The sequence below is a fragment of the Lonchura striata genome, chromosome 5 (genome assembly GCF_050655825.1).
Source record: "Lonchura striata isolate lonStrDom1 chromosome 5, ASM5065582v1, whole genome shotgun sequence".
Lineage (NCBI taxonomy): Eukaryota > Metazoa > Chordata > Aves > Passeriformes > Estrildidae > Lonchura > Lonchura striata.
Genome location: NC_140707.1, coordinates 21,536,849 through 21,564,122, shown reverse-complemented (window position 1 = coordinate 21,564,122; position 27,274 = coordinate 21,536,849). Strand labels below are relative to the sequence as shown.

The window sequence follows — 27,274 nt, the reverse complement described above, 5'->3', positions numbered from 1 at the left end:
GGTCACCGTGGAGACACGCGGCGTCGGCCCCGCCCCTCGGTGCCTCTCCGACCACGTGACTGCCGGCTGGGCCACGCCCCCTCGCTCGGCGGGGACCCCTGGGGATCACGTGACCGAGCGGCGGCACCGCCTCGGGGGCCCGGGGGGACACCGGGAGCGGCACCATCGGCACCGCCGCGCTCCCCCCGCCGCCGAGGCACCCCGTGCCACCGCACAGCCCCGAGCCGGCGCCGGTCAGGGCGTCCCGACTCTGCGGGGGTGAACCCCGGCCCGGGTTTTGGGGAACCGGCCCCACCCGCCGGCCGTGCCTTCCCCGGAGCCCCGTGCCCGGGATCCCGGCTCCCTGCGGGGTTCCCGTGAGACACACTGGGAGTCCAGGGTTTTGGGGGATACCAGTGGATGGCACGATCACGAATAAACTCTTTGGAAACAACATAAAACACAAACCAGAAGTCTGTAGAGAGAGTTTTATCATTTCAAAAGGGCAAAATAGGCCCCAAAACTGCAGCCAGGGCAGGGAGGGTACCTACAGCAGCCCTGCCTGCAGCTGGCTGAGGCCCTTCCACCCAGTAATGCTTTATTTCTCTCCTGGAGGGTCTCCTGGCTGGGCTGATAGGAGTCTCCCCTGTGCTGGGGGCTGCCAGAACATCCATGAGTGTCTGTGCCAGCCCCGAAAGGGGAGGGATGCCTCACCCTAGGCTGGTCTGGGGTGGGTCTGAGCTCAAACCATGGTGATGGGGCAGGTTATGCTGTGCAGTCCGTATTAAACCCGGTGTGGGGGGAGCCTGAGGGGCTCATTGCGGCACAGAGAGTGGGAATGGAGGCTGGAGGGAAGAGCAGCAGGGATGGGGAACAGCTGAAAAAGAAGGGACCATGATGGTGTGACTTTTAGGATGAGGTCCGGGTGGGGAGGGGGATGATGCAGGGAGAGAGCAGAGATGAGGGAGAGAGTAGTTGAAGCTTGGCTGAGCCTGTGCAGAAGAGGGTCCTGACTTCGGCCCCGGTGCCTCCCACCACGTTCAGACCTCAGCATCGGAGCAGCTCCAGCACCCAGCCTCACCCCAGGCACGGGCACCACTGTGCCAGCACTGCCCCAGCCCCTGGAGCTGGGGGTCCCTCTGTGGCCCCCTCGTCTTCATAAGGCACGGGGGGCTCGGGTTCCGCGTTGGCACACACCGCCCTCAGCGCGACATCATCCGCACAAACTCTGCCGGGGTAAACACACACGTGGAACATCCCACATGTCCCTGGGGGTGCTCCTGGCCCCTTCCCTGCTCCTACCTTCGAAGTCCACCAGGCCATCGCCATTGAGATCCACATCTTTGAGGATCTCATCCACCTCCCGATAGTTGAGCTGCTGCCCCAGGAGCTTGCGCATGGCCTCCCGCAGCTCTGCCATGCTGATCTGTCCGTCCCCATTGGTGTCAAACTACGGACAAGGTCCCGTTGCCACCAGCCACTCCTGGCACGCTGACAGCCTACCTGTCTGTCCCCAGTGCCCCCATACCTCACGGAAGGCGTCACGCAGCTCCTTGATCCCAATCATATCCGCCGTCTCCGCCAGCATCTTGGGGCCCATCAGCTCCACGAAATCATCAAAATCCACCTTGCCCCCGGCTGCGGTGGGAGAGGGGTGTCAGCAGGGTGAGGGGCAGGGACCGATGGGCACCCGCTGCCCCACCACATACTGATCTGCTGGGACAGCTCGATGAGCTCCATCTCCGTGGGCATGTAGCCCATGGTCCGCATGCATTCGCCCAGGTCCTTGTAGCTGATGTAGCCGTCGTGGTCCTTGTCAAACTCCCGGAACGCCTGCTTCAGCTCTGAGGACACCACAGTGTCACCACCCAGCACTGCCACCCACCCAAGCAGGACTCCCGCCCCAGCGCCTCACCTTCGATCTCCTCGGGCCGCAGCTCCCGGTCCTGGGGAAGAGAAAATGGGAAGAGACAAAGGAGGGGTCCTACTTCCAGGGATCCCACAGGGATTCTGCCCTCAGCCCCCCGGGAGCACAGGCAGCACACGAGCGGGGACGGTCACGTACCCGTTGGGTGATGGCGATGCTCTGCCGCAGGAAGATGCAGGCCGGCCCCACCAGCCCCTGCAGCACCGAGTATCCCTGCATCGGGGGTGTCTGCGCCGCGTCCAGCACGTCCTCAGGATCCCCTGTGCCGGAGGCTGGAACGCCCGAGCACGGCTTCCCATCCTGCGGGTGGAGCAGGCGTCAGCGGCGAGGGGGGGCCAAGCAGGGACCCCCTCCTCCTCCTCCTCCTGCCCCGCGGGGTGTCACAGCCCTGCCGTACCTTGGGGAGCCGCCTCTCAGGGGTCTTGGTGCAGTTGCCCATGGCTGGGGGCTGCCCCCACGCCGCAGGACATGCCTGGCCCCGGGGGGGCTGGCTGGCGCAGACCGTGGGGCTGCCACCGGGGATTTGAGGTTTTTATGGAATATCTGGGGATATGCAGGGCAGGCGCGGGGGGGTGGGTGCCGCGCCCGCGTGCATAATCCTCCGGATTATTCCCGCTCGGCCGCCCTGCTCCAGATGTGGGCAGCCGCCCAGCTGTTCCCCAGTCCCGCAGCCTCCCTGCGAGGGCACGCAGGATCCCCGGCGCCCACCGTGCCGCGGCCCTGTCCCCGCCGCCGGTTACCTGCCCAAAAGCGGGGGGCGGCCGGGGCCCCGGCTCCTCGGCAGCCCGCTGAAGCTCCGCGGGGGACGCACCACTACGGTTTAATCTCCCCCGGCTGCCCGCAGTGCCGGCGGTGCCGGGACCCCTGAGCCGAGGGCCCGGGCGGGAGCCGCGGGCAGCCCTTCGGCCGGGGCCGCGGCGCCGGGGGGCGCCCCGGCAGGCGGGGGGCGCGGGGCTGCCCGCGCCGTGGCGCTGCGGCCCGCGGAAGAGGAAGAACATTCCGCCACCTCCCGCCGCTTCTCCCCACGGCCGGGGCCAAGCAGGAGGAAACCAGATCGCCCCGAACCTGCGCCCGGCCCTCGCAGGGACGAGGCCAGCGCCGTCCCCGGGACCCGCCGTGCAGCGCAGGAGATCGGGTGGAGCGCAGCGACCCCCCGGGGCGCTGGAGGGGGGAAGCGGGGCGCCCCGGGGGGCTCCGGGGGGGCGCACGGGGGGCTCCGGTTTCAGCGCCGAAACCCGACCCGGGCGCGGGCGCGGGGCACGTGCCGGCGCGCGGCCGGCGAGGCCGCGCCCCCTCGGCGGCAGCGAGCCCGCCCTGCGAACGCGGCCCCGCCCTGGCCCCGCCCCCAGACCGGCCCCGGTCCGGCCTCTCTCGTGGCGTCACTGCCGCGCCGCCGGCGCTCCCCTGGCGTCACCGCGGGGGCGGCTGAAGGTGACGGTGGTCGGTGCCGGTGCCGGTGCCCCCCGCCATGGCCGGCAGGCAGCTGCTGGCGCTGCGGCGCCTGCCCGCCGCCTCCTTCTCGGTGAGCGGCGACGGGGCGGGCAGCGCCGGGAGCGTGCGGTACCGGTTCCGGTGTTCCCGGCGCTGAATCCGTGTGTCCCCGCAGACGGCGCCCAAGAAGACGCAGTTCGGGTCGCTGCGGGATGAGGACCGGATCTTCACCAACCTCTACGGGCGGCACGACTGGCGGTGAGTAGCGGGAGCAGCGCGGGGAGCGCCGGTGCCCCCGGCTCAGCGCCCGGTGCCACCGTGCCCGGTGCCCGCAGGCTGCAGGGCGCGCTGCGCCGCGGCGACTGGTACAAGACGAAGGAGATCCTGCTCAAGGGCGTGGACTGGATCCTCGGCGAGATCAAGACCTCGGGGCTGCGGGGCCGCGGCGGTGCCGGGTTCCCCACCGGGCTCAAGTGGAGCTTCATGAACAAACCCCCGGACGGGAGGTGAGACCGGGACCGCCCGCAGCGCCGGTGCCGCGGCCCCGCCCTGCGGGGAGCCCCCCCTGACGTGAGCTGCCCGCAGACCCAAGTACCTGGTGGTGAACGCGGACGAGGGCGAGCCGGGCACCTGCAAGGACCGGGAGATCATGCGGCACGACCCGCACAAGCTGCTGGAGGGCTGCCTGGTGGCGGGGCGGGCCATGGGCGCCCGCGCCGCCTACATCTACATCCGCGGCGAGTTCTACAACGAGGCCTCCAACCTGCAGGTGGGGGAAGCCCCCCACAGCCTCCCCACGCCCCCCGGCGTGGCCGGGGATGCTCCTGGGCTCACCCCCTGCCCCGCTGCAGGTGGCCATCCGTGAGGCCTACGAGGCCGGGCTGCTGGGCGGCGACGCCTGCGGGTCGGGATACGCCTTCGACGTGTTCGTGGTGCGCGGCGCCGGCGCCTACATCTGCGGCGAGGAGACGGCGCTCATCGAGTCCATTGAGGGCAAGCAGGGGAAGCCCCGCCTCAAGCCCCCATTCCCCGCTGACGTGGGTACGGCCCCACAGCTCTGAGTTCCCAGCTGCCACCCCAAAACAGTTGTCCCCAGGACACTGTCCTGCTGCAGGGACAACACCACAGCCAACACCCTGTCCATTAAGAGCTCCCACTGCTTCATAGAATGGTGTGGGTTGGAAGGGAGATGAAAAGACTGTCTCATTCCACTCTGCTTCCATGGGCTGCATATCATAATCCTAGATTGCTCCAAGCCCTGTTGAACCTGGCCTTGGACACTTCCAGGGATGTTGCAATCACAGCACCTTTGGGCCACTTGTGCCAGGGCATCACCACCCTCACAGGGAGGAATTTTTTCCTAATGTTTCCCCAGGTGTGTTTGGCTGCCCCACCACGGTGGCCAACGTGGAGACGGTGTCAGTGGCCCCCACGATCTGCCGGCGTGGCGGCACTTGGTTCGCCAGCTTCGGCCGGGAGCGGAATTCCGGCACCAAGCTCTTCAACATCTCGGGGCATGTCAACACGCCCTGCACAGTGGAGGAGGAGATGTCGGTGCCGCTGAAGGAGCTCATTGAGAAACACGCCGGTGAGCGCCGCGGCCAAGCCGGGCCAGCACAGGGCCGGAGCTGCCTGACCCTGTCCTGACCCTCATCTTTGCAGGAGGTGTCCGTGGGGGCTGGGACAACCTGCTGGCCGTCATCCCCGGCGGCTCCTCCACGCCACTGCTGCCCAAGTCTGTGTGTGAGACGGTGCTGATGGACTTCGACTCCCTGGTGCAGGCGCAGAGCGGGCTGGGCACAGCCGCCGTCATTGTCATGGATAAATCGGTAAGGGAGAGCCCCTCCGACTCCCCCAGCCGCAGTGGAACCCCCACCTTCCTCACCCTCCCTCTCTCCCCAGACCGACGTTGTCAAAGCCATCGCGCGCCTGATCGAGTTCTACAAGCACGAGAGCTGCGGGCAGTGCACCCCGTGTCGGGAAGGTGGGCGGGGAGCCATGGGTGAGGGGCTGCGGGGCGGGGCACGGCAGGGACCCATTCCCATCCCAATTCCCGCAGGCGTGGACTGGATGAACAAGGTGATGGCGCGGTTCGTGCGGGGCGACGCGCAGGTCGCCGAGATCGACGCGCTCTGGGAGATCAGCAAGCAGATCGAGGGACACACCATCTGTGCCCTGGGCGATGGTGCGGCCTGGCCCGTGCAGGTGAGGGGCCCGGATGGCTTGGAGGGGCCAGCAGCCTTCCCTGCCCCATTAACCAATTCCTCTGCTCCGTGCAGGGCCTCATCCGCCACTTCCGCCCCGAGCTGGAGGAGAGGATGCGGCGCTACAGCGAGGCCAAAGGCCAAGCGGTGTCGGCATAAGGATTCACCACCACACCTCCCTTCTGCTTGGAAGGGGTTTTGGGGGTGCTGGCAGCACTAGGAGGGTTCCCAATAAATGCTGCTGTGCTCCCAGGCTCTGCTGTGGACATTAAATGGGTGTCAGAAGGGACTGACAGGGAAGAGGCCCTCTGTGTCCTGCTGCCCCTGGAGCAAGAGATCCCCAGGGATCATGGGGTCACACAGCTGGAGCCTCGATACCCCCAGAGTGGACATCATGAATTTCCATGAGGTTAGAGGTGCGGCAGATGTGATGGCTGTAGGGTACTGACAGACAAAGTCCCCTCCTTGGGGACCCCACAATCCCTGTCCTTGCCACAGTAGCACCAGGACTCCTCCTCCTGTGCCTGTGCCAAGGGCCAGCTGTCCTGGCCCCACTCCACAACTCGGAGCCCAGGGCAGTTCCAAACATGGCTTTTACTGAATCACAGTGTGCGACATCACTGCTGGGCTCTGAGCCGTTTCCCCCGTGTGCGCTGGGAGAACCGAGGCACAGGACCCCCCTGCCCCTCCCCGCTCAGGCTGGGGCTTTCCGGGGAGGCACGTGGGTCTTCCTGCGGTAGCGGCCAGGCACCAGCAGCTCCAGGGTCAGCTCGGTGATGATGGCTGTGAGCCCCCACACTTTGTGGGGGCCGTTGAGGAACACGGGCAAGGTGTATCCGTAGCCGCTGGCCGTGCGGAAGTGGGTGTAGCCCTGGTTCTCCTCGCGGAGCAGGTGAGCCAGGGGCAGGGTGAACACCTCCTCCACCTGTCAGCACAGACCACAGTGACCAGAGCAGCTGCCACGGAAAGGGGAGTGGGCCTGGGGAGGAGTCACTCACCTCATCAGGGTTGGGGTTCAGTGTCAAGGCCTCCAGCGGCCCCAGGTTGGCCACGACGGGTGCCACGGTCATTCCATGCTGGAAGGCGTGTCAGCAAGGGACAGGGTGACACCCCCTCCCCAAAGTGCCTGTGCTTTGACCCCTCTGCACCCAGTGCAGGCACTGCCTTGTGCCCTGTGACCTTGAATCCCCACAATTCCTATCCCTGCTGATCTGTCCCTGTCACACCAAATCCACCACCCTTGTCCCTGCTGCCCTGTCCCCATCACCTCTAACACCCATCACCTGTGTCCCTGTCACCCTGAATCTGCCACAAATTACACTATTGCTTTGTCCCTGTCAGCCGTGACCCTGCTGCCTTTCCCCTGTCATTCCAATCCTCTGCTACCTGCAACCCCCCTCACCTGTGTTCCTGTCCCTCTGACCTCCAGTCACCTGCACCTTGTCACCCACCTCCTTGCCTTGTCCCTGTCACCTGTGTCCCTACTGCTTTGTCTCTGTCAACTGAACCCCTTCCTTCTCCGTGTTCCTGTGGCCTTGTTCCTGTCACCAAAACCCCTGACACCCCAAACCCATCACGCCAGAACCCTGTCCCTGTCACCTCGAACCCGCCCATGACCCTGCCGCCTTCCCTGTCACCTCGAACCCGCCCCCGTGTCCTGCCCCCTGCCCTTTTGCTCTTGTCCCCGCACGCCCTTGTCCCCACGCCTCCAAGCCCCGCCGACCCTCGGTACCCGGTCGGGCAGCGTCCGAAGCTGTCCCCAGACGCTGGTGGCCGCCACCGCCACCCCCAGCTCCTCCCGAGTCTCCCGCAGAGCCGTGGCCACCGCGTCCCCGTCCGCCGGGTCCCGCCGCCCACCGGGGAAGCTGCGGGAGGGATCGGGGGGGGTCAGGGCCGGCCCGGCCCCGGTGCCCGCTCCCCCCGCCGGTACCTGACGTCGCCGCTGTGGGGGCCGGCGAGGCGGCGGGAGCGGAGCGTGAAGAGCAGCGCGGGGCGGCCGCGCACCGAGCACAGCGGCACCAGCACCGCGGCCGCCGCCGCCGCGCCCCCCGCGCCCCCCGCCGCCAGCCGCGCCCGGCACCGCCGCTCGCTGCCGCCGCTCAGCACATCCCCGGCGTCCCCCGCACCGCCGGCACCGCCCGGGCCCGCCATGGCGCCGGCACGGGGCGGGGAGGGGCAGCGGGGGAGGCGGGACCGGCACCGCCCCCCGCACCGAGCCCGCCCCGCCGCGGCCCTTCCACACCGAGGGTGGGGCAGCCCCGCCCGGTGTGCCACAGCCGCCTCCGGCGCGGAACGGCCGCTCCGGGTACGAAACCACCCGAATGAAACCGCCTGCCAGCTCGGCCGTGCCCCCGCCTGCTGTGCGACAGCCGCTCCCAGGCGTGCAGCGCTTTGTCTGTGTGTGTGACAGCCGCCCCCAGGTGTGCGACCCACGTCCCACCTTCGCAGGGTCCCTGCCAGGTGTGCACGTCCTGCTCCAGCCCTGCCAGGTGTGCAACAACTCCGGCCAGGTGTGCCACCTACCCTCCAGCTTTGCAACAACCTTCCGGCTCTGCTGGCTGTGCTAGTCCTGCTCCAGCTGTGCTATAACCCTCATCACGTGCACAGCAGCCAGGTGTGCAGTAACCCCTCCGGGGTGTGTCCCTCCTGATGGTGTGTGACAGCCCCTGCCAGCTGTGTGACCCCACCTTCCAGCTCCACACACCCGCCAGGCGTGCAAGGCTCACCTCCGCCCCCCTACAGGCCTTGCAAGGACCCTTCCAGGCATCCAACAACCCCTTCCAGGTGTAAAACAACCCCTTCCAAGCATACACTCCGCCCACTTCTGACAGCCCACACGTGCCACTGGCCCTCTGTGCCACCAGGCGCCTGGGCTTTTCAGGGAATTTCCACTGTGGAAACAGCCTCAACGGTGTTAGAGGCTGGGAAAAGGCTCCTGGATAAATCAGGGAATGCTGGTGACCAGCCAGCCCCTCTTCCCAGAGAACTCCCATAGACAGAAACTCTCACACCTGCATCTTCAGCTCTCAGCAGGAAATGATTTTTAAAAAACTGTATAGAAATCATCACTCTCCATGATTCTTTGCTTCCAAAGCCCGTCATTGGCTCCACAACCCCATTCCCATCTCTGGAATCAGCGGAACCTCTGCTCCTCCCACACGTATCGCTTCCCTGCTGGAACTTTGCGGAAGAACAGGCTGTTCCCTCGGCTCATGTTGCCCTGGAAAGGGAAAACAACCATGGAGAGGCCACAAAAGGTCCAGGGCGGCCTCTCCAAACCCCATGGGGCTCCCACCTGGCTCCTCTCCGTGTCTGGTGTAGGCCAGCATATCCCAGCTTCAGCACTTACCTCCCTGTGCAGCTGGCTCCAGCAATCCAGCCAGGAGGAGTAGGTGGGTGCATAGGGAAGGAGCCCCCCGGCCAACCTGGGGAAGGAGGAAAGACCCACAGGGAATTATTCCCACCCGGAAATGACCTGTTCCCTCTGTAGCTCCACACTGGGTTGAACCCCAAAACAACCCTCTCCCACTTTAAGCAAGGAGGGATCAACCCGGTGGAGCGCTGAAAGCACCTTTCCAATGGGGAATTTTGGTAAAATGGTTCCAGGAGCTGATCCTGGACACACTCTCCCTGGGGCAGAGGAACACAGGTGTCAGTGGGACTAGGGACTCACCCGCAGTTGTTCACGGCCATAAGGTTGGAGACCAGGACGAAGGGGTAGGTCAGCATGCTGGCAAAGAACTGCAGAAAAAGTGGGGATCAGTGGGATGTTCCCTCTTCCCTCCACATCAGGAGAACCCCTTGGAGTTCCACCCTGGGGAGGGAGCCCACTCCTGCCACCTCCACAGGGTCACACATGTCCTCCAGGGAGCATCCCTTGGCCTGTGGGCTAATGTGGCTGATTCCAGCCTAGCTCCATCCCCACCCTGGCAGCCGCAGGATTCCAGGAACACACTGCTCCCTAGGGAAAGGATCCACCTCCTTCCCGTGGCCGCACTCACCCCAGTGACCGCCTGGGAGTAGCTCTTCATCTCAGTCATGGTGGAGACCTGGGGGAGGAGCAACAGCACCTGAATGCCCCCAAAATGGGATTGTGGCTCCCAGAATACCCCTGGAGCTGTCCCCCGTCAGCTCCTGGCACTCCGGATCGCGGCGCGGAGCCTACCCCATTCTCCAGCGCGTATGTGTTGATGAGGTAGGCCAGCATGTTGCACAGCCACAGGGAGAGGATGTCCCCGAGGAGCCGCGGGATGAGGCCGCTGCGAGGGAGGAAACAGTGGGAATGCTGACTGAGGGCTGGGATCCGACTGTGCTGGTTTGGGACAGGGGGTGGCTGTTCCCACAGCAGCCATCCCAGGGAGCAGGGATGCTCGGGTGAGTGATCTGGAGCTACTGGAGGGATCCAGGATACTCCCAAGAAGGCTTTGGGATGTTCCCACAGATGTCACCCCTGCCATGCCCCTCCCTGCCTTGCCGGCACTCACGCGAAGAATCCCAGGATTCCCTCTTCCCGGTAGATTGTGGCGAAGGCGCTTAGTGTCCCACTGGGATAGCAAGAAAGAGGAGGGAGAACGTCAGGGCCATCTCGGGCTCCCAGGGCTCCCGAGCACACACAGCCCCCGGGCCATACCTGTACTTTGTCTCTCGGCCAATGAACTGCACCATGCAGCGCAGGGTGATCACTGTGGGGACACGCGGGTGACACGGGGTGACACGGGCGTGACACAGCAGGGACAGCAGGCATCTGGCACTGCGCCCCACGGTCCCTTGGGATGGGGGGACACCTACCGTGGAAGGGGTGGGTGATGAGGGTGGCGGCAGAGCGGGCGACCATCTCCCGGGAGGTCTGGGAACAAAGGGAGCATCACCAGGAGGGAAGAGGGATGCGACATCCCACTGCCTTCCTCCTCCTCCTGCTGCTCCTCACCTCCTTGAGCACCTGCTCCAGTGAGGACACTGGCTCCTTCTTGCTGGCTCCAGGCTGGAGGGGGAAGGAGGAGTCAGGTGGGAACAGCTGCCCGGAGAGGGGACGCTGTGCCCAGGGTGAAAGTGGAAGCTCCTGGCCCACTGGAGCACTCCGGATGCAGGGCTGGGGCTGTCCAAATCCAGGGGATGTGGGGAGCAGGGAGAGAATGGAGAGAAAGGAGCGGAGGAGAAAGAAAGAACAGGGGGAAACAAAGGGGAAAAGAAGGAGGGAAAGCATGGAGAAGGGAAAACGGACAAAACAGAATGAAGGAAAGAGGGAAGGGGAGAGAGAGAAGAGAAGGGAAAAAGGAGAAAGAGATGAAAGGAATGTGGGAAGGAAGATGAGAAAAAAGGAGAAGGGAGGAACAGAGAAATAGAGGGAGAAAGGAGGAGACGGGAAGAGAAGGGAAGGATGGATTCCCCATGGGAAGCATCTCTGCACCCACCTCAGCCTGCTCGGCCTCCTGGTACCGCTGTGGAGCAAAGGGCAGGGTCAGCGCAGGGCCAGCACTGTACAGGGAGCCAGGGGGCCCCGGTGTGCCCCAGTCCCGGCGGCAGAACCCCCGGTCCCTGCAGCGCCGCGGGCCCGGCGCCCCGCCCGTGCCGGTACCTGCAGCACTTTGCTGTGCACCACGGTGCCGATGGCGCTGGAGCAGAGGCGGGGGGCGAGGCCTTTAAAGAGTCCTGCTCTCCCGTCCACCTTTACGATGTGCTTGGCTGGGGACAGCGGGGACCGTCAGCCCCGGGGGGACCCCACGGCGGCGCCGGGACGGCGCCGGGGCGGCCCCACCAGGGCGGACTCACCGTAAGAGAAGAGGCCGGGCAGCTGGTATACCTGGCGGCCGAAGATGTTCCTCCCCAGGGTGGGCGGCAGCGGCTCGTAGCCCACCTGCGGCGGGAACGGGCAGGCTGTACCCCCCGCGCGGCCGATACCGGGCCCGGTACCCCCTCTCAACCCCGCCACTCCCGCCCTTACCTGTACCAGCACCTTCACGTACATGAGCGGCTGCGAGAGCACGGTGAGCCCCGAGCCCAGCAGCACCTGCGAGGCTGCGTCCGCCATGGTGCCGCCCCGGCGTCACGGCACAGAAGGACACGGCCACGGCTGCCGCCGCTTCCGCTTCCGCCTCCCCGGTACTTCCGGCGTCGCCGTGACGCGATTCCGGCCGCTGGGGGGCGCCCTGGGAGCGCAGCGGCTGCCATGGAAACGGCGCCGCGGGAGTTGCCATGGCAACGGGGCCTGCGGGCATGGCGCACCCCTGGGCTTGTGGGGACAGCGGGGACAGGGGGGACAGCGCTCAGGAGGCACCCCAAGGTGACACCATGGGGGTAGGGCTGAGGTGACACCAGGCAACAGAGGTGACACGCTGGCGGCAGGGCCCACACCATGGTGGCTCGAGGTTGGCTGCCAGCAAGACTCTGGCCAGGCTCGGGGACAGGAGGACCCATGAGGGTACATCACAATGAGAACAGGCAGCACCAGGCACAGACATGGAGGTGGCAGCATCTTTACTGCCGAGCGCAGGCACAGCAGCGTGAGGCGACTGCACGGACGGTGAGGGGACGTGCCCTGTCCCTGCGCCCACCCCGCTCCCAGGATGGCCCCAGGAGGGCCCCCACGGCTGGATCCCGGGAAGAGTCACCGGTGGCACCACGGTGGCGGGGGCTCAGCGGTGGCTTGCGGTGTGTCGCAGTGCTTGTGCCACTGTCCAGCTGATGCCTTCCCCTGGTGGCACAGCGGCCATTCCCTGCTTCAGGTACCCTGGGAAGGGCCACTCCAGAGTCAGCTCCAGGCACCTTTCCTGTAGTGGCACGGGGGCCATTCTCTGCTCCAGCTGCCCTAGGAAAGGTGATACTGGAGCTGGCTCTGGGCTTCTCTCCAGCACTAACACCTCCACTCTGGACACCAGGAAGAACTGGATGCCTGCGGGTCCCAGCCTGAGGGGCACAGGAGAGGCATCAGACCCTCTTGAGGGGTGGGACAGCACTGGGGACAAGTGTCCCTGCAGGACTGTCCCCTCAGGGCCTGGATGGATTGTGGTGGCTCCAGGCTCACCGGGATGCTGGTGTGGCTCCGGTTTGTTCGGCGCAGGACATTCCTTGCTCTCCGTCTCTGCAGCTGCTTCTTCCTGCGTGGCTCCATCTGTGCCAGGTGGTAAAGTGTCACTGGGATATCTGCACTTTCTGTCACCATGTTCCACCCTGGCTCTGCATTCCTGCCACCTCAAAACCAGTGGCACGTGGAGACTCACTGGTCGGTCAGGGCTGTGGAAGTCATCTGGGATCCCCTCGGACACGGAGCTGTCAGAGCCACTGGTGCTGCAGGGGGAAAGAACCACCTGCAGCTCCCAGTGCCATCAGAGAGTAACATGAGGTGGCAGGGGATGACATACCTGGACTCAAGCTCTGAGGGGGACACATCGCTCCAGCTGCCTCCAGAGCCTGGCTCACGACCCATCTGCCGTTGCAGCAGCGCATCCGCCTCCACCAGGCACTGCTGGAGCTGTGGGACAGTGCCAGTGTCAGGGTGTCATCATGGTCCCGTGGCACCAAGGCACCCTGGGCCAGGTCCAAGCCCACCTTGGCGGGCACAGGGTCACAGAAGTCGAGCAGGGTGTCACAGAGGAGGTGGCCCAGTGACTCGAGGTCCTGCACACTAAAGTGGGAGCTCCTCCCACCTGAAGGGGAGAGAAAAGGAAACAAGTGCAGTTCCTAACCCAGGACCACCCCGCTGGCACTGTCCCCATGGCTGTGGCAGCCTCTCACCCAGCGTGGAGCCACTGAAGGCCACTTCTAGGGTGTAGCTGTGGGAGACGCCCAGGCGCCACATGGAGACCCGGCCTGTCCCCTCTTTGCTCTTCTGTACCTGGTACTTGCAGCTGGAAAAGGAGAACTGGGGGCCCCCAGGGTCAGAGGGATCCCAACCTCACAGGGACAGCCCAGGAAGCAGCACGGAGGGTGGCTGCATTCCCGCTGTCACCACAACACGTGGCTCTGAAGCATCCATGTCCCACCTTGTCGGGGGCGTTTTTGCTCAGCATCAGGGGGAACACGCGCTGGCGCAGCCGTGTCCCGGTGCCATCCCTACCGGCATCGCAGCCATACATGAAAACATTGTTCTTACGGCTGTGCCCATGGAAGTCGCAGTACAGCACCACCTCCCGCTCTGCCAGCAGCCTGCACACATCAGGATATGGCCACCAGCACCGCTGCAGGAGCGGCCCTGTCCCACCGGCTCCCTGCGCCTACCTCACCTCTGGACCATGGCCCGCAGGTGCCACACGCCGGGGAAGGAGCCGGGTAGTGCCTTCCCATAGGCCCTGTTGGGATCCCGTCCTGCCAGGGAGCAGCGGGAATTGCCCACCACCACCCCGTCAGGGTTGAGCATCGGCACCACCTTGAAGACGAAGAGGCGGCGCAGGAGCTGCGCGTCCTCGTGGCTGCTCAGCAGGAAATCGAGGAATCCCCTCATGGCCCAGGAGCCGCCGCTCTCACCAGGGTGCACACGGGCGCTCGCCACCACCACCCGCTTGCCGGCCGCGCCGCCTGGGCTGGTGATGGTCAGCAGGTAGACGGTGTTGCCGGCCAGGCTGCGGCACAGCGCCTGCACCGCGCAGTACCGCGAGCGCGCCGGGTCAGCCGCCAGCGCGCGCAGGTAGCGCTGCAGGTCCGAATAGGTGTAGGGGTAGCAGGCAGCGAAGAAGCACGTGTCACCATCGTGCGGGAAGCGCATGGACCAGCTGAGCCGGAACATCGGCGGCTCCCCCGTGCTGTCACGGTAGTAGCAGACGTCGGTCCCGACCCGGCGCCAGCCTATGCCATGGCTCTGGGCATCCCGCTGGGAGTAGAGCAGTGGCTGCAGGCCCTGGCCATAGAGGCTCTTGGGCTTGGCCATGTTGGCGATGGTGAAGCGGTAGAGCGGCTCCTGCCGCGTGTTTTGGACACGGAAGTAGAACCACTGTGTGTGTTTGGCCGTGTACAGGTCTGGCCGCAGCATCAGCACGTACTCGTAGGGGCCCCTGCGTGGAGGGAAGGGTGTTGCTCCAGATCCAGGCTGACACGAGAGGCCCCATGCCCCCCAGCCTCTCTCTTACACCTTGATGGCCTTCTGGAGGTTCCCACTCTCAAAGCGGGACTCGAAGAGCAGCGTGGTGTCCTGGGGGCCCTCCAAGGGGGCTGCTGGTGAGGAGAGCAGCCCCGGGGCTCCCCCGACCCGAGCACAGGTAAAGCAGGAGCCTTGGAGCACTGTGGGGGGAGCAGGGACAGTGATGGGGGTCTGGGGAGAGCAAAGGCACTCAGGGGTGCTGCCCGTGCTCCGTTACCTGGGCTGGAGTGGTAGACGACAGTGCCTTGCTCCACACCGAGGGTGTACAGGGCCTGCTCTGGGCCCATGGGTGGGCAGAAGGGCTCTGGTTTGGGGGGGACCCATTCTGGGAGAGGGGGAGACACAGACACCATACACACAACAGGGGTCTGGCACAGGGGTGAGGCGGGGGGACAGCTGGAGCATCCCCTCACCAATGTGCTCAATTGTCTCCTGGATGACTTCACACTCCACAGGCCAGCGGGGAGAGGGGAGGAAGAATGGAGCCTGCGGTTCTCCTGGAGACATCCAGGGCTGCGTTAAGGGAGCTAGTCTGCCCTGCTGGAGTGTCCACACCAGCCTGGGGGCTGCAAGAGCACCGGGAAGGGCTGGGGGTCTCCAGTGGGGTTGGGGTAGGGGCATTCCCCAAAATCAAGGCAAGGACAGGCCCTCCCACCACACTTCTTGTGCTGGGGGACTGTGAGGGGCTGCAGGGTCTCACTCACGGTTTGGCCCAGGACCTCGTTGCCAGCTAGAGCCGGTGTTGCCCATGGTGGATGCCTTGGGATGCTGCCTGGAGGGTTTTCCCGGGGACATGGCAGTCTCTTCCCTACCTGTCTTCTCATCTTGGGGAGAACAGCGCTGCAGCCAGGAGCAGGAGGGGACACAGGCCAGGGACAGGAGGGCAGGGCGGCCAGGACTCACCTCGGAAGTAGCCATAGAAGCGCAGGTGGGCGCGGATGAAGCTGTCATAGGGCTTCAGGACCTGTCCCCCACCGAACCCTGCTGAAGCCCCCTCCCCTCCCTGGGCAGCGCGGCGCCCTGCGGGCTCCATGGCCGTGAGAGCCCTGGGAGATCTGGAACAGCAGGGGCAGTGTCAGGGCTGGGCTGGCACTTGGTTGCTGAGCTACAGGAAGGAATGGGGCGGTCCTGGAGCAGAGCTGGGAAAGGATCCAGACTGATTTTACAGTCATTAAGGTTGGAAAAGCCCTCCAGGATCATTGAGCCCAACCTGTGACCAATCCCCACCTTGTCACCAAACCACAGCACTGGGTGCCATGTCCAGTCATTCTTCAGACAGCTCCAGGGCTGGGGACTCCATCACCTCTCTGAACAGCCCCTTCTGATACCTGACACCACTTTCTATCAAGAAAATTCCTCCCCTCGTCTAACCTCAACTTACCCTGGCTTGAGGCTGTTTCCTCTGTCCTGTCACTTGCTCCCTGGCAGCAGAGCCTGACACACCCCGTGGCTGCACCCTTCTGACAGGGAGTTGTAGGGAGCCAGAGGATCCCTCCGAGCCTCCGTCACTCCAGGCTGAGCCCCCACAGCTCCTCCTGGTACTCCAGACCCTTCTTATGCTCCATTCCCTTCTTTGGACAGCCCCTCTTGCCATGAGGGCTCCAGATTTGTCCCCAGGGCTGGAGGTGGCCCAGCAGTGTCAGAACAGTGGGCAACCCAGGTGCCATCAGCCTTTTGTCCACCTGGGCCCATGTTCAGCTGCTCTTACCAGCACCCCCAGGGCCTCTCCCAGCCTTCCAGCATCTTCTGCCAGCCTGGAGCATTCAACAGGGTATGTGACCCAAGTGTAGGACCTGGCACTTGGCCTTTACCCTCAGCCCTTCAATCCAGCCTGCCCAGTTTTCTCTGCAGAGCCTTCCTGCTTCCACAATCCACATGCCGACCCAACTCATGGATTACAGGGATCTGTTGTGATCCCCATCTACCACCTGCCCTAAGCAGAATTAATGAGATGGCACTTCCCAAACTGCTACGATTTATTGGACAATAGTCAAAGGAACTGTACATCTGTAAAAAAAACAAAACAAAACAAAAAAAACCCCAAGAGGTGGGTACAGCACTGCATGCCTCATGTGCTCGAGGCTGTTTTCCTCCGTTTCAGCCGTGACCGCCAGTCCTCTGGCAGTGCCTCGAAGTTGGCGTTCCTCTCAGCCATGCCACTGCAGGGACAAAACAGGATGTCAGCACCCAGCTGGCCTTCTCATGGATCCCCCAACCTTTACAAGGCACCAGGAAATGTCCTGGTGCTGACCCCTGGGGTCAGTACCTCATCAGCTGCTGCTGCTTCCATTCCTCGATGCGTCGCTGGGCTGTGGTCTCCCGGTCCTCCTCACTGGAGCTGGAATTCTCCTCCTCATCCAGCTCCCGCTGGATACTTTGCCACTTCTTCACCAGCGATGGCATCTTTGTCTTGCTCTTCTTGCCCTGTGCCACAAAAATAACAGTGGTGACCACGGCTGAAAAGGGAGGAGGGAAAGAACAGTGCCAGTGCGAGACCACCACCCATCTGGCCTACCTTGTCCTTGCGCCCCTTCCTTGGCTTCTCCTTCTCTGGAGGCGGCGGTGCCTTGGGGGTGGGCGGTGGGGGTGTCTGTGGGGGTGGTGGGGGCGGCGGCTGCTCAGTGGCAGTGCCCGCGGCTGGCAGGGCTCCCCGTGCTGGTGCCGGCGGCGCGGTGGCCGTGGTGGCCAGGCTGACGGGCACAGCGCACTCCGAGTATCCCATCATGGAAGGCGCAGCAGGTCCCGTCACACCCAGGTAGCTGGACTGCAGCCCCAGCGCCGTGGGCTGAGGGCCGGCGTGGCCTGGAGCCATGCGGAGGTTGGGGCGTGCCTGGATCTCGCTCTGGAGGCGCTGGCGTGGCCTTAGGGAGGCCAAGGGCACGGCTGATGGCTGGTACTTGCCCGTGGCCATCAGGGGCTGGCTGTAGATGACGGGGCAGCTGCCAATGGTGGCCGTGCGCTGCATCAGCCCTGGGCTCATCTCCACTGCTTTCCTCTTCTGTGGCTTGGCTGAGAGCAGCGGGGATGGGCTGGGATCGACAGCAGCCTGGAAGAGAGGGCTGAGGTGAGTGCTGGGCCAGGAGAACCACTACACACCCATTTCCCAATCTCACACTCTGAAATCAGTGGAGCACTGGCTCCACTGCTTACCTGGCTGCTGCTGGCAGCAGGGCGTACCAGGGACTTCAGGGGAGCATCTTCCTCTGTTCCTGGGGCAGGCGGCTCCTCACCCCCCTCATCTTCCATCTCCACTTCCTGGATCTCCCCATCTTCTCCAGGCGGTGGGGGTGGTGGTGGAGGTGGCGGAGGTGAGTCTGGCGGGGGTGGAGGTGGCGGAGGCATTTCCAAAGGCAAGGGAGGTTGGAGGACTGGGACGGAGGACTGAAGCAGAGTCCAAAACGGAGTGAGCGGCATGAGAGACGTAGCAGGAACTTGGCCTGAGAAGGATTCTTTACAAAGGGAGCCTGAGGAACACGATTGACACAGGCTTGAACACGCGGCCTATGGTCTGTACCACCTCCTCCTGCCCGTGGTCCCACTTGGAGGCATTGCCACTGTGGACTGCCCTGCCCCGCACCCCCTGCTCTGGGGCCAGGACCCCCAGTGCGAGCGAGGCGTACCTGCGGGGCGCTCAGCAGGCCCCTCGGCGTGCTCTCCTTTGTCTTTGGGAGGTGGCTTTGGAGGACTGTCGGGTTTTCTGTCGGCGGCGCCTCGCTGTCCCTCCTCTTCGTCCTCCCCATCAGGGAACTCCCATTGCGACTCTCCCGAGCGCTCGTTAACATAGAAATAGCGTCTATGCTCCCTAGATCACAAGAAAGAGAAGGAGGCTTCAGCATCCCTTCTCCGCCCCCGACACTCCAAGGCGGGCCTGCCTACGACAGCGGTGCGCTCTCGCAGGGGAGACCCTCGTGCAGCAGGGCTGCCGCTCTCCCACACACAGCAAACAACTTTGAGGACAGAGGCAGGAGAGGCCCGAGCCGACTCGCTCAAAGCTATTTGCTATCGCTGGCTGCGGGAACGTCGCCCTGAGCCCCCCCGCTCCGAGGGAGAGGAGGGCCGGGACCGCTGGCAACATCTCGCTAACATTGAGACTTTCAGCACGGCCTTGGCTGAAAGTCGCCCTCCGAGAAGAGGCACAGGGGAACAGCCCAACGGAGGGAAGCGGCTGCCCCCCTACCCCATGGTGCGCAGTTTTTTATGATACTCTTGGTGTCAAACACACAGTGAATGCTAGAGAGAGGGAGCGGATCTGGGAGCTGAAAAACAAAAGAGCAAAGATTTCAAACAAAGGAAAATTAATCAAGAAAGCCAAATAGACAAAGAAATGTTTGGGTCTGACCTGCTGGCAGGAGACAGAAATCTTGTTCTTCGTTCCGTCGGTGAGTTGAAGTTTGTCCTTTGGAAGAGCTGTTGGTCAGAAGAGCTGATCCAGAGATCCTGCAAAGTTCACAGAGCTCTCGCATGCGCGACCCCCCAGGCCCGCCCCTCACAGCGCTGGACACTCGCGAGAGGGACAACCAGCTCTGTCCATCAGGGAATCAGCTCCGTCGCAAAGCACTGGGCACTCCGTCTGGATCCTCCAGTTTGGTGGCTGGCCCAAACTCTGCGAGTGCCGGACGTTTCTCTGCCTGCCCAGCACTAACAGAAGCCGCTCTCAGTCTGCCAGAGGGACGGCGCCAGCGTCGTCGGGTGGTTGATGGTCACAAATCATGTCTGAGATGTCAGAGATGAAAGGTGAGAAAGGAGGAGAGCGCGTACCTGTCCCAGTGGCAGGACCAGCCTTTAGGGGTGGCGTTTATTTCGTATTGTTTAAGCTGTTCGGCTGCGTCTTGGAGTTTGCGTTTGAGGTAGTTTCCATTGAGAGCACCTTCTCGCCAGTCTGCAATGCGGGTCTAGAGGGCAAGAACCGGGGGAAGCCGGTGAGGTGGGCTGCCAGTGGCCCTGGGGGGGGGCGGGACTCGAGGATCGGGAGGCTCCCTTCCGGCACAGGACGTGGGGGGCCAGGAGGAGGACACCCCACCTCCGTGCCAAGCCACGCTCTCCCCCCGCCGAGGAAGGGAGGGCCCTGCGCGGCGAGGCGCCACGAGGCTCACGCAGCACCGGCGCTCGGACGGCGGATTGCATCCGATCCGCTCCGGAACACGAGGCCGGAGCGAGGGGCGAAGGCTCGGTTACCTCTGTCTGCAACAGCAACATGTGGAAGTTGGAGATAGATTGTCTGTTGATGCCCAGGAACTCCAATTTACTAGTCAGAGTATTTGCCAGCTCTCCAATCTGAAACTGCCAGGAGAAAGGGCAGAGTCAAGAGCTGCCCTCTGGGAGCAGCATGGGGCGGCTACAGCCCCGCGGCTCTCAGGAAACACCGCTCGAGACCACCCACGGCCCCTCAGCCTAGAGGGACTGGACGTGCCACCCTGGCCCTGTGTGCCTGTCATCCCCTCTGTTAAATCCCACTACATCCTGCACCCCAGGGACAGGGCAGTGTGGGTGGCTGGGTGACAGCTCCTCCACGGACTGCGCTTGACTCTGTGTAGAAGAACAGCACGGGTTCAGGTAGCTTCGGTACTTTGGAGTTCCAGCAGACCCATTGCCACAGCAGGTATCTAAGAATGTTTCCCAAATAAATGGGCCAGGATGCCATTCCAGGTTCTGTAAATAATTGCTTTTCCAGAGAAACTAGCTGGAAAGCACCAGCAAGGGATAACAGCTCTGGATTTACTGCAGAGCAGAGGCAGCAGCTACATCAAAACTCAGGTCAGCTCATGGCAGCCATGGCTACTCAACCCCAGCGTCCCACGGGAGTAAAACCTCCAATGTAGGGACATGGGGATCCCTGCGTCCACCTCCCTGATTGGAGGCACTGCACAGAAGCAGCCACAAGCCAGAAAGGAATCTGAACAAGAATGCCTACAAGTGGCATCACCACTGCTTTAAGGAGGGCTCTAAAAAGGTCTGGTTTTAACTTCTCTCCTCCAAAAAGGCTTTGGAATGTCCACCAAAACCACCAAGGAAGCATCTGTCCCTAGAGAGGGGATGGGCCAGAAAAGCAAGCCCTAGAGAAGACCAAGGCAGGCATATGAATTCCCATGTTAATGTGTCTCTGGAGAAGCCAGGGAACATCCTGGAGCAGAGGGTGACTTGGGAGCGGTGGCCCCGGCGCAGCTCCTGTACCCAGGGAGATCCCAACCTGATGAGCAAATGGTATAGGTTACCCAGGGAGCCAGCATTCCTCCAACAGCTCTAAGGGAATCCTGCATGGAAAAGCACCACATGGTCTGTCACAGAGCCCACTGGGACCAGAAGGAGGGTGGGGACTGCAGAGGGACCAGCAAGTCCAGCCCTGCTACAGATTTTCATTATTTTTATTTAAAGAAATTAATTTAAAAATCAGGTCTCAAACGGATGCTGCACTGAGGAAGGCTCAGTTTTGGTCTGGGAATGTTGCAACTCAAAATCCTTTAAGGAGTTGCTTTACGAGGGAGATACGAGATTTTTTACAAGGACAAAAGGACCTTCCCTTTCATACCACAAAAATTATTTAAGTGGTGGGAAATGAGGACAGGGATGGGCAACTCTCACTGCAGGTTCCACCACAAACTGGCGATTCCCCATCTGCCACAGGGAGGTGACAACATTCCCAACGTCACAGAATAACTCCAGAGCCAAATTTTATGCTGCAGGAGATCTCAGGGTAACAAGTGACATGGGGACTAAAGGACAAATGGGAAGTATCTCCCCTACTGCTCTGTCATACTGCCCTAAAGCCTGGAGCTCTGCTATGGATCAGGGAATTGATCCAGTGCAGCCAAAGGAGCAAACCAAGGCTCAGAGAAGAGCTATTGGCAGGATGCTGCAGAAATCCCCAGGGCTTCCCCAGCTTGTATCTAAAAGTAAAGCCGGGCGAAGGGCAGAGCGGTACCGTCAGCCTCAAGAAACGGAGAGATTACGGACGAGGAGTCTTCAGCCTGGAAACGGGACGATTGACCGGGCCAGAGACTGGAATATTGTTATTGGTGAAAACAAAGTCAAGATCAAACTGGTTGTCCTCTGCCACAACAACACCCAGGGCTCAAGTCTTTGCCCCCCCACACCCTCCTTTCGTCCAAGCTTTTGCTGCTGAATCCTACTGGAAACAGAATAATGTCCCAGCCCTGCAGAGCCCTTCCTTCACAAGCTGTTCTGCAGCCACACTGGGATCTGAGCTTTAAAAACTTCAGGTGGTCCAAATCCAGAGCCCAAAGCTCTGGTGTCCCCAGGGAATAGGTGGCTGGGGGAGCCAGCATGTCCCTTGTTCCTGTTGGCAGCTGGAGCACCCATCCCATCCCTCATCTCACAGACATGCACCTCCACCTCTCCATACCTTTAGATCCTGCTCTTCCTCTTCCATTTTTGGAGCCCCTTGTGATTTGGCTTTTTCCTGGGGCTCCTCAGATTCTGCCTCTTTGTCTGAGCTTGGATCAGTGGCTTCTGTGCTTGGGGCTGCAGGAGAAGGAAGGACAGGTCAGTTCTTGTTCCACCACCACCCTGGCAGTGCCAGCAGGTGGCTGGACATTGTACCTGGAACCAAAGCCAATGTGCGCAACAGTAGGGAAAGAGTTAGGACCCACCAGAGCCAGTGGCAAGAGCCTGAATTTAAAAGGAAAGATAGTCGCTGCTCTGTGTTTTGGTGGTAGGGATCCTTCCAGAAGGGTAACATGGGAAGGGGAGTATTGGAGCTGCTACAGTGCAAAGCAGCAATGAGGCAAGCCTGGGAAAATGGGCATCAGGGAAGCAGGAAGATACTAACTCCCAAAATCTGTCAGTAAGAGGTACTAGGTAATAAGTTAATGATGAAAGACTGAAAAGGTCCCCAAAAGCTCCCAGTAATAGAAGGTTTTGCCTTCAGATGACTAATTTGCTGTCAAAGCCGTAAATTCCAAAGAAAGAAGTTTGGGACAGAGTCCCACAAGCCTCTGGGGAGAAACCCCAATTCTCAGCATGTCCTGGTGCTTGAAGACAGGACACTTCCCTAAACCACCCTCCAGCAGCAGGGTGCTCAATTTAAACAGCTTATTTTGGAGTGACAGCTTTTCGTTCCCTAGGTTAAGGTGGAATCTGGTGCTGCTGGGAAGAGCTGGCTTCAGGGTTATTTGGAAAGCCCCCTGGCAAAACCATTAATTTTCCTATGCAAAAATTACATCACTGATTTAATGCCAGAGCTGTCACCCAGCTCATGCCCCTGCTTGAAGCAGAGGTGCCTCAGGGCCACAAGAACCCTGGGATGGGGCAGGCACCAACTCCCACTCCAGCAGGACACAGCCTGCTGTAGGCACTTTTGTATCAGTTTTTCCTTGGAAAAGCAGTTTCATTCAGCTTTCTGTGCTGCAGGCACACAAATCTTCTACTGGGAAGGGACTGGCACATCCAGAGAAAAGGAGACTCAGGGGACCTTCTTGCTCCCCACAATGCCCTGAGATGAGGGTGGAGTCAGGCTCTGCTCCCACCAAACAAGAGACAAGACAAGAAGGAATAGCCTTAAGTTGTGCCAAGGGAGGTTTAAGTAGGATATTGGGGGAAATTTCTTAATGGGAAGAACTGTCCAGCCCTTACACAGGCTGCCCAGGGATGTGGTAGAGTCCCCATCCCTGGAGGGATTAAAAGAACACGTGGATGTGGCACCTGGGGACGAAGTTAGTGGTGGCCTTGACAGTGCTGGGGGAACAGTTGGACTCCATGGCCTCAGAGGGCACTTCCAACTTGAACAACTCCATGATTCTACAATCTGGGAGTCCCGGAACTGTTTGGCACAGTGTTCCTTAAAATGCTATAGCTGGTGCATTTTGGGAAGCACAGCTCTGGGGGATTCAACTGGAACACGAGGGGTAGTTGTGTACGACTGATATATCCACACATACCCTTAGCTGAACCAGCCCCACAGAAAGAGGGGCTGTCTTGCCACATGGGCTGGAGTTACATTCCTTATACATTGAGTGTGGGGTCCTGGAGTGGCTCCAGGGACACTGCAGCTGTCTGGAATTTAGCACCAGGCAGCTCAAAAACTGAACTTTAGAAGTGGAGGGTGACAGCACCCAGTGTGCCACAGGCTGGATTTGTGATGTTGGGAGGAAGAGGAAGGCAGTGGGATGTGAGGCAGCGGTTATCTCCGTGCTATCTCCCAAGGAACCACTGAATACATCACTCTTCTCCTTATGTAGGTAATTAGGATAGGGAGACTGGGGCAGAGGAGCAGCTTATCCCAGCGAGGCTGGGCTGTGACAGACTTGTCCCCACCTGGCACACATACCTCATGACCCTTCCCGGCACTGACCTGTGGGTCTTCAGGGAAAGGAGACTGCCTGCTCCTCCCTCCAAAGGAAGCCTTTCCAATTACCTGCTTCTCCTGCTTCTGGGCTCTCCCGGCCCGTTTTGCTGGAGCCTCGACTGGCAGACTCGGGGCTGGTGGCTCCCACAAACAGTTTCCATTTGCCCCGCTTGGAGGCCAGCCTGCGGGATGCGTCCTGCGAGGCCGACTGGCTCCCATCGGAGAGCGGGCTGGAGCCCGAAACGCTGCCATCGCCTTCCTCCAAGGCACGCAGCTCTGCCTGCCGAGACACGACATCCCAGTTTATTCCCAGCAATACCATGACTACCACGTGTAGCCCTGCTGCCAGGACAAACATCTTCCATTACCTTTTTCCTCTCCAGCACCATCTCCAGCTCAAGCGTGTCCTGCTCCTCCTCCTCCTCCGCGCTCTCTCCTGACTGCACCACACTGCACAGATCCTCCTGCCCTGTGTCTTCCAGGGGGTCCCTGCTGGGCTCTGGCTCTTCTGGGACAGCCGGTGCCTCTTCCACTTTGGCCTCCTCTTCCAGAGGCGGCTCAACCTCCTCTTTGCAGATCACTTTCCTCCTCCAGCGCTCCTCTTCCTCCTTCACCACGTCAGGCACAAGTGGGGCCAGGAGGGCCGCAGCCACTCCCTTCCTCTCTTCCTCACTGTTGGAGAGAGCCTGCACTCCCTCATTCACTTCCTGTGGGATGAGCTCCGTGTGAGCTTTCTGGCAGCTGCCTGGGAAACAGCCCATGCTCCAGGGCCCTCCTAGGGCTGTGGATGGAGCAGAGCATCCCAGCTGCTTCCAAGGAAACCCAAGGAGGCCTGTAAGGCCCATGGCAGCCAGAACTCACATAACTGACCTTCTTCACCTCCCGCTTGCTGAGGTTGGTCCCACGGCCAGCACTGCCTGGAGTCCCCTTCTCCTGAGGGAATGGCTCCACGGCTGCCACGAAGCTGCCGTTGGTGCCTGCCACAGTGCTGCTGAGAAAGAGGAGAGGGAATGAAGGGAGGGACTGGGACAACATCCCACAGGCAACATCCTGGAGGTCTTGCCCACCTGTGCTGGTAATGCTGCAAGCCCTGGACCTGCGTTGCCAAGTATTGTGGCAGCTCCCAGGTCACCTCGTTGCTCTGGGTGTTCCAATAGTAGTAGCAGCCAGTGTTCTCATCCCAAACTTCCTGCCAGTCGCCCATCTCCAGCTCTCCCACTGCCAGGGGGACAAGGACAGCCTGTCACTCCCCCCACCCCAGTGCCACCTGTTTGTCAGCACCCCTTTGGAGAGAGGAGTGGCACTCACCTCCAGCCAGCGAGCACTGGGTGTCATACTGCCATTCTGGGGCCGGCGCCGAGCCTGTGCCATTGGCTGTGCCCGACGATGAGCCTGTGCCAGAATCCCTCGGCTCTGGGCGGGGAGGCATGGGGGGTGGCACGGAGGAGGAGGAAGAGGAGGCAGCAGTGGGCTCAGCGGGCTGGGCTGGGGCCGTGATGGCATCGATCTCCTGTAAAAACAGCATCCCACCATGAGCTTAAAATCCCAAGCCAAACCAAAGCGTACACTGACAAGGACAATGCCTCGGACTATGAAACTCCCCTCCTCCTGCCATCCCTCCCCTCCCTTTGTCCTTGCCCGAGTGGCACTCACAGCCAGGAAGTTTGCCAGGGTGCTGTCGATGTCAGCAGAACTGCTGCCGTTGGCATCCGTGGAACGGGCCGGCTTCTCCGGGGTCTCACCCTCCTCATCGTCACTGTCGGCATAGGCACCCAGCAGGCACAAACCTCCTGGAAAATGGAGAGCAAATCCTCAGGGGAATCCTCCTGCTGCCACAGGACACTGGGTCCCACCCCCCACCTCTGCTCCAGGTGCCACTGTCATCCCAGGGGGATCAGCCCCTGTACAAGTGCCAGCGACAGCCTTGGGGGGAATCAAGAGCCAGTAATAAAATGCATTTAAGAATGAGCAACAGCCCCTTGGGAAATAGCAGCACGATTAAAATAATCAACATGGAAACAACTCCAGCTCCAAAGTGAATTATTTAGGAAAGGGTTAACTCTCTTCCCTCAAAAATAATACTTAAACGTGGTTAATGACTCTGCGTTAAAAATACAGGGTTATGGAGAGGGAAACAAATGCAGTCCATAAAAAACTCCTACATTTAGCACAAAACCCACCACACTTAGAACCAGAAAACCCACATGCAGCACCTGCAAAGCTATTCGGGACCTCACAGCCCCGCACTTTTAGGACCAAACCCCCATACATACCACCAAAGAAAAAAAAAAGTCACACAAAGGAGCAAACTCCTACGTTTAGGACCCCCAAGCCTCCACATCTAGTATCAAAAAGGCCTAGACTTAGGACAAAACACCACTTTTACGACCAAACTCCCTACATTTTGAACTTTTGGACCCCAAAAAAATTATATCTGAGAATCAACCACCCCCAAAATTAAGACAAAACCCCCCATTTATAACCACAACGCCAACATTTTTTTTATCGCTATTGTGCATCAGGGGCCGTAAGCACCCCTAAATTCTGAAATTCTCCCCCTAGTTTTTTTTTAGGGAGAATGTAATCCCGCGCCTCATCCCAGAGCGCTCCCTTACCGGTGGCTTTGACGGCGGCGGGAGCGGGAGGCGGCGGATTCGGCGGGTTGCGGGGCGGCTCCGCCACCGTCTCGGGCTCATCTGCGGGGCAGAAGCGCCAATCACGGGGGGCTCGGGCCGCGGGGAACGCGGGGGAGAGCGGATCGGGACCACCCGGTGCCGCCAGGCCGCGCTAGGCCGCGCTAGGCCGCACCCCGCTAACAAAGCGCCCCCGCTTGCACCCGCCTTCTTCGCCTTACCCGGTTCGGAGCCCGAGTCGGCCCCCTCGGCCGCGGGTCCTGCCGCCTCGTCGCGGCGCGGCGCGGGCGGGGAGAGCTGCAGGATGGGCCGGCGGCCGGGCGCGCTGCGCGCCTTCTTCCCCATGGCGGCGGCGGCGCCTCGGGGCTGCGGCCGCGCGCGCCGCGCCGGGGCGGGGCTGCGTCACAGAGGGGCGGGGCCTGCGCCGGACGCGCGCCCTAGGGACGGGGACGGGCCAGGGGCCACGGCTCCATGCGGACCCGCGGCTCCGTCCTGCCCCTTGATCTCGCAGCCCCATCCGACCCCAGAGCCCCATCCCGCCCTCCAGGCTTGCGGTTCCATGCTATCCTATGGCACAACCCTATAGTTAGTTCTTCCTGGGGGCTTCAGGCCCTTATTATCCTATAACCCCCTTCCCTTGAACCTCCATTGAGCTACATCCGCTGGGGATCTAAGCTCCGTTCTTCTCCAGGGCCCTACAGCTCCATCCTGCCCTAATCTCAGCCCTAG

The 27,274-nt window shown here is 61.8% G+C and overlaps 7 protein-coding genes across 17 annotated transcripts in view; 1 reads left to right on the top strand and 6 right to left on the bottom strand.

The window, feature by feature from the left end:
• The window catches only part of LOC110467579 (DNA repair protein RAD51 homolog 1), a 346,458-nt gene that overhangs the window by 203,316 nt on the left and 115,868 nt on the right, over positions 1 to 27,274 (bottom strand). The window lies entirely within an intron of this gene.
• CABP2 (calcium binding protein 2) lies at positions 454 to 3,038 on the bottom strand. 4 transcript variants are annotated; one of them, XM_021556063.4, is made up of 7 exons: positions 2,647 to 3,036; positions 2,045 to 2,206; positions 1,895 to 1,925; positions 1,689 to 1,823; positions 1,508 to 1,617; positions 1,282 to 1,429; positions 454 to 1,207 (listed from the first exon to the last, which is right to left on the bottom strand). In XM_021556063.4, exons 1-7 carry the CDS (start codon positions 2,902 to 2,904, stop codon positions 1,182 to 1,184), a joined length of 870 nt encoding a protein of 289 aa, XP_021411738.4. In that variant the 5' UTR covers positions 2,905 to 3,036; the 3' UTR covers positions 454 to 1,181. The 4 variants fall into 4 exon arrangements, with proteins under 4 accessions (XP_021411738.4, XP_085437525.1, XP_085437523.1 ...); XM_085581399.1 differs by lacking the exon at positions 2,647 to 3,036 and adding an exon at positions 2,304 to 2,578; XM_085581397.1 differs by having other exon boundaries at positions 454 to 1,429; positions 2,647 to 3,038.
• On the top strand, positions 3,316 to 5,796 carry NDUFV1 (NADH:ubiquinone oxidoreductase core subunit V1). The gene is made up of 10 exons (XM_021556061.4): positions 3,316 to 3,428; positions 3,513 to 3,595; positions 3,673 to 3,843; positions 3,923 to 4,106; positions 4,189 to 4,378; positions 4,713 to 4,925; positions 5,000 to 5,166; positions 5,240 to 5,321; positions 5,397 to 5,542; positions 5,617 to 5,796. Exons 1-10 carry the CDS (start codon positions 3,375 to 3,377, stop codon positions 5,698 to 5,700), a joined length of 1,374 nt encoding a protein of 457 aa, XP_021411736.2. The 5' UTR covers positions 3,316 to 3,374; the 3' UTR covers positions 5,701 to 5,796.
• Positions 6,117 to 7,805, bottom strand: NUDT8 (nudix hydrolase 8). 2 transcript variants are annotated; one of them, XM_021524768.3, is made up of 4 exons: positions 7,472 to 7,804; positions 7,274 to 7,406; positions 6,540 to 6,617; positions 6,117 to 6,466 (listed from the first exon to the last, which is right to left on the bottom strand). In XM_021524768.3, exons 1-4 carry the CDS (start codon positions 7,690 to 7,692, stop codon positions 6,236 to 6,238), a joined length of 663 nt encoding a protein of 220 aa, XP_021380443.3. In that variant the 5' UTR covers positions 7,693 to 7,804; the 3' UTR covers positions 6,117 to 6,235. The 2 variants fall into 2 exon arrangements, with proteins under 2 accessions (XP_021380443.3, XP_085437526.1); XM_085581400.1 differs by having other exon boundaries at positions 6,117 to 6,617; positions 7,472 to 7,805.
• On the bottom strand, positions 8,560 to 11,631 carry MTCH2 (mitochondrial carrier 2). Its single transcript, XM_021556062.4, has 13 exons — positions 11,483 to 11,631; positions 11,311 to 11,395; positions 11,117 to 11,223; positions 10,953 to 10,979; positions 10,469 to 10,522; positions 10,330 to 10,387; positions 10,172 to 10,223; positions 10,026 to 10,085; positions 9,707 to 9,800; positions 9,543 to 9,590; positions 9,215 to 9,282; positions 8,891 to 8,966; positions 8,560 to 8,761 (listed from the first exon to the last, which is right to left on the bottom strand). Exons 1-13 carry the CDS (start codon positions 11,567 to 11,569, stop codon positions 8,675 to 8,677), a joined length of 903 nt encoding a protein of 300 aa, XP_021411737.1. The 5' UTR covers positions 11,570 to 11,631; the 3' UTR covers positions 8,560 to 8,674.
• On the bottom strand, positions 11,999 to 16,432 carry AGBL2 (AGBL carboxypeptidase 2). 5 transcript variants are annotated; one of them, XM_085581368.1, is made up of 13 exons: positions 15,515 to 16,432; positions 15,316 to 15,435; positions 15,025 to 15,177; positions 14,829 to 14,936; positions 14,601 to 14,751; positions 13,761 to 14,525; positions 13,521 to 13,683; positions 13,273 to 13,399; positions 13,087 to 13,184; positions 12,900 to 13,009; positions 12,759 to 12,825; positions 12,563 to 12,649; positions 11,999 to 12,444 (listed from the first exon to the last, which is right to left on the bottom strand). In XM_085581368.1, exons 1-13 carry the CDS (start codon positions 15,642 to 15,644, stop codon positions 12,016 to 12,018), a joined length of 2,508 nt encoding a protein of 835 aa, XP_085437494.1. In that variant the 5' UTR covers positions 15,645 to 16,432; the 3' UTR covers positions 11,999 to 12,015. The 5 variants fall into 5 exon arrangements, with proteins under 5 accessions (XP_085437494.1, XP_085437496.1, XP_085437497.1 ...); XM_085581370.1 differs by having other exon boundaries at positions 15,025 to 15,108; XM_085581372.1 differs by having other exon boundaries at positions 12,141 to 12,346.
• Positions 16,570 to 26,926, bottom strand: FNBP4 (formin binding protein 4). 3 transcript variants are annotated; one of them, XM_085581312.1, is made up of 17 exons: positions 26,767 to 26,926; positions 26,528 to 26,608; positions 25,566 to 25,702; positions 25,221 to 25,422; positions 24,980 to 25,130; positions 24,783 to 24,903; positions 24,281 to 24,619; positions 23,982 to 24,192; positions 21,972 to 22,090; positions 19,787 to 19,891; positions 19,370 to 19,503; positions 18,951 to 19,048; positions 18,232 to 18,413; positions 17,762 to 17,992; positions 17,127 to 17,657; positions 16,878 to 17,035; positions 16,570 to 16,770 (listed from the first exon to the last, which is right to left on the bottom strand). In XM_085581312.1, the coding sequence occupies exons 1-17, from the start codon at positions 26,888 to 26,890 to the stop codon at positions 16,680 to 16,682; spliced, it is 3,015 nt and encodes a 1,004-aa protein (XP_085437438.1). In that variant the 5' UTR covers positions 26,891 to 26,926; the 3' UTR covers positions 16,570 to 16,679. The 3 variants fall into 3 exon arrangements, with proteins under 3 accessions (XP_085437438.1, XP_021411734.3, XP_021411735.3); XM_021556059.3 differs by lacking the exon at positions 18,951 to 19,048 and having other exon boundaries at positions 17,762 to 18,075; positions 26,767 to 26,925; XM_021556060.3 differs by lacking the exon at positions 18,951 to 19,048 and having other exon boundaries at positions 17,762 to 18,075; positions 24,783 to 24,900; positions 26,767 to 26,925.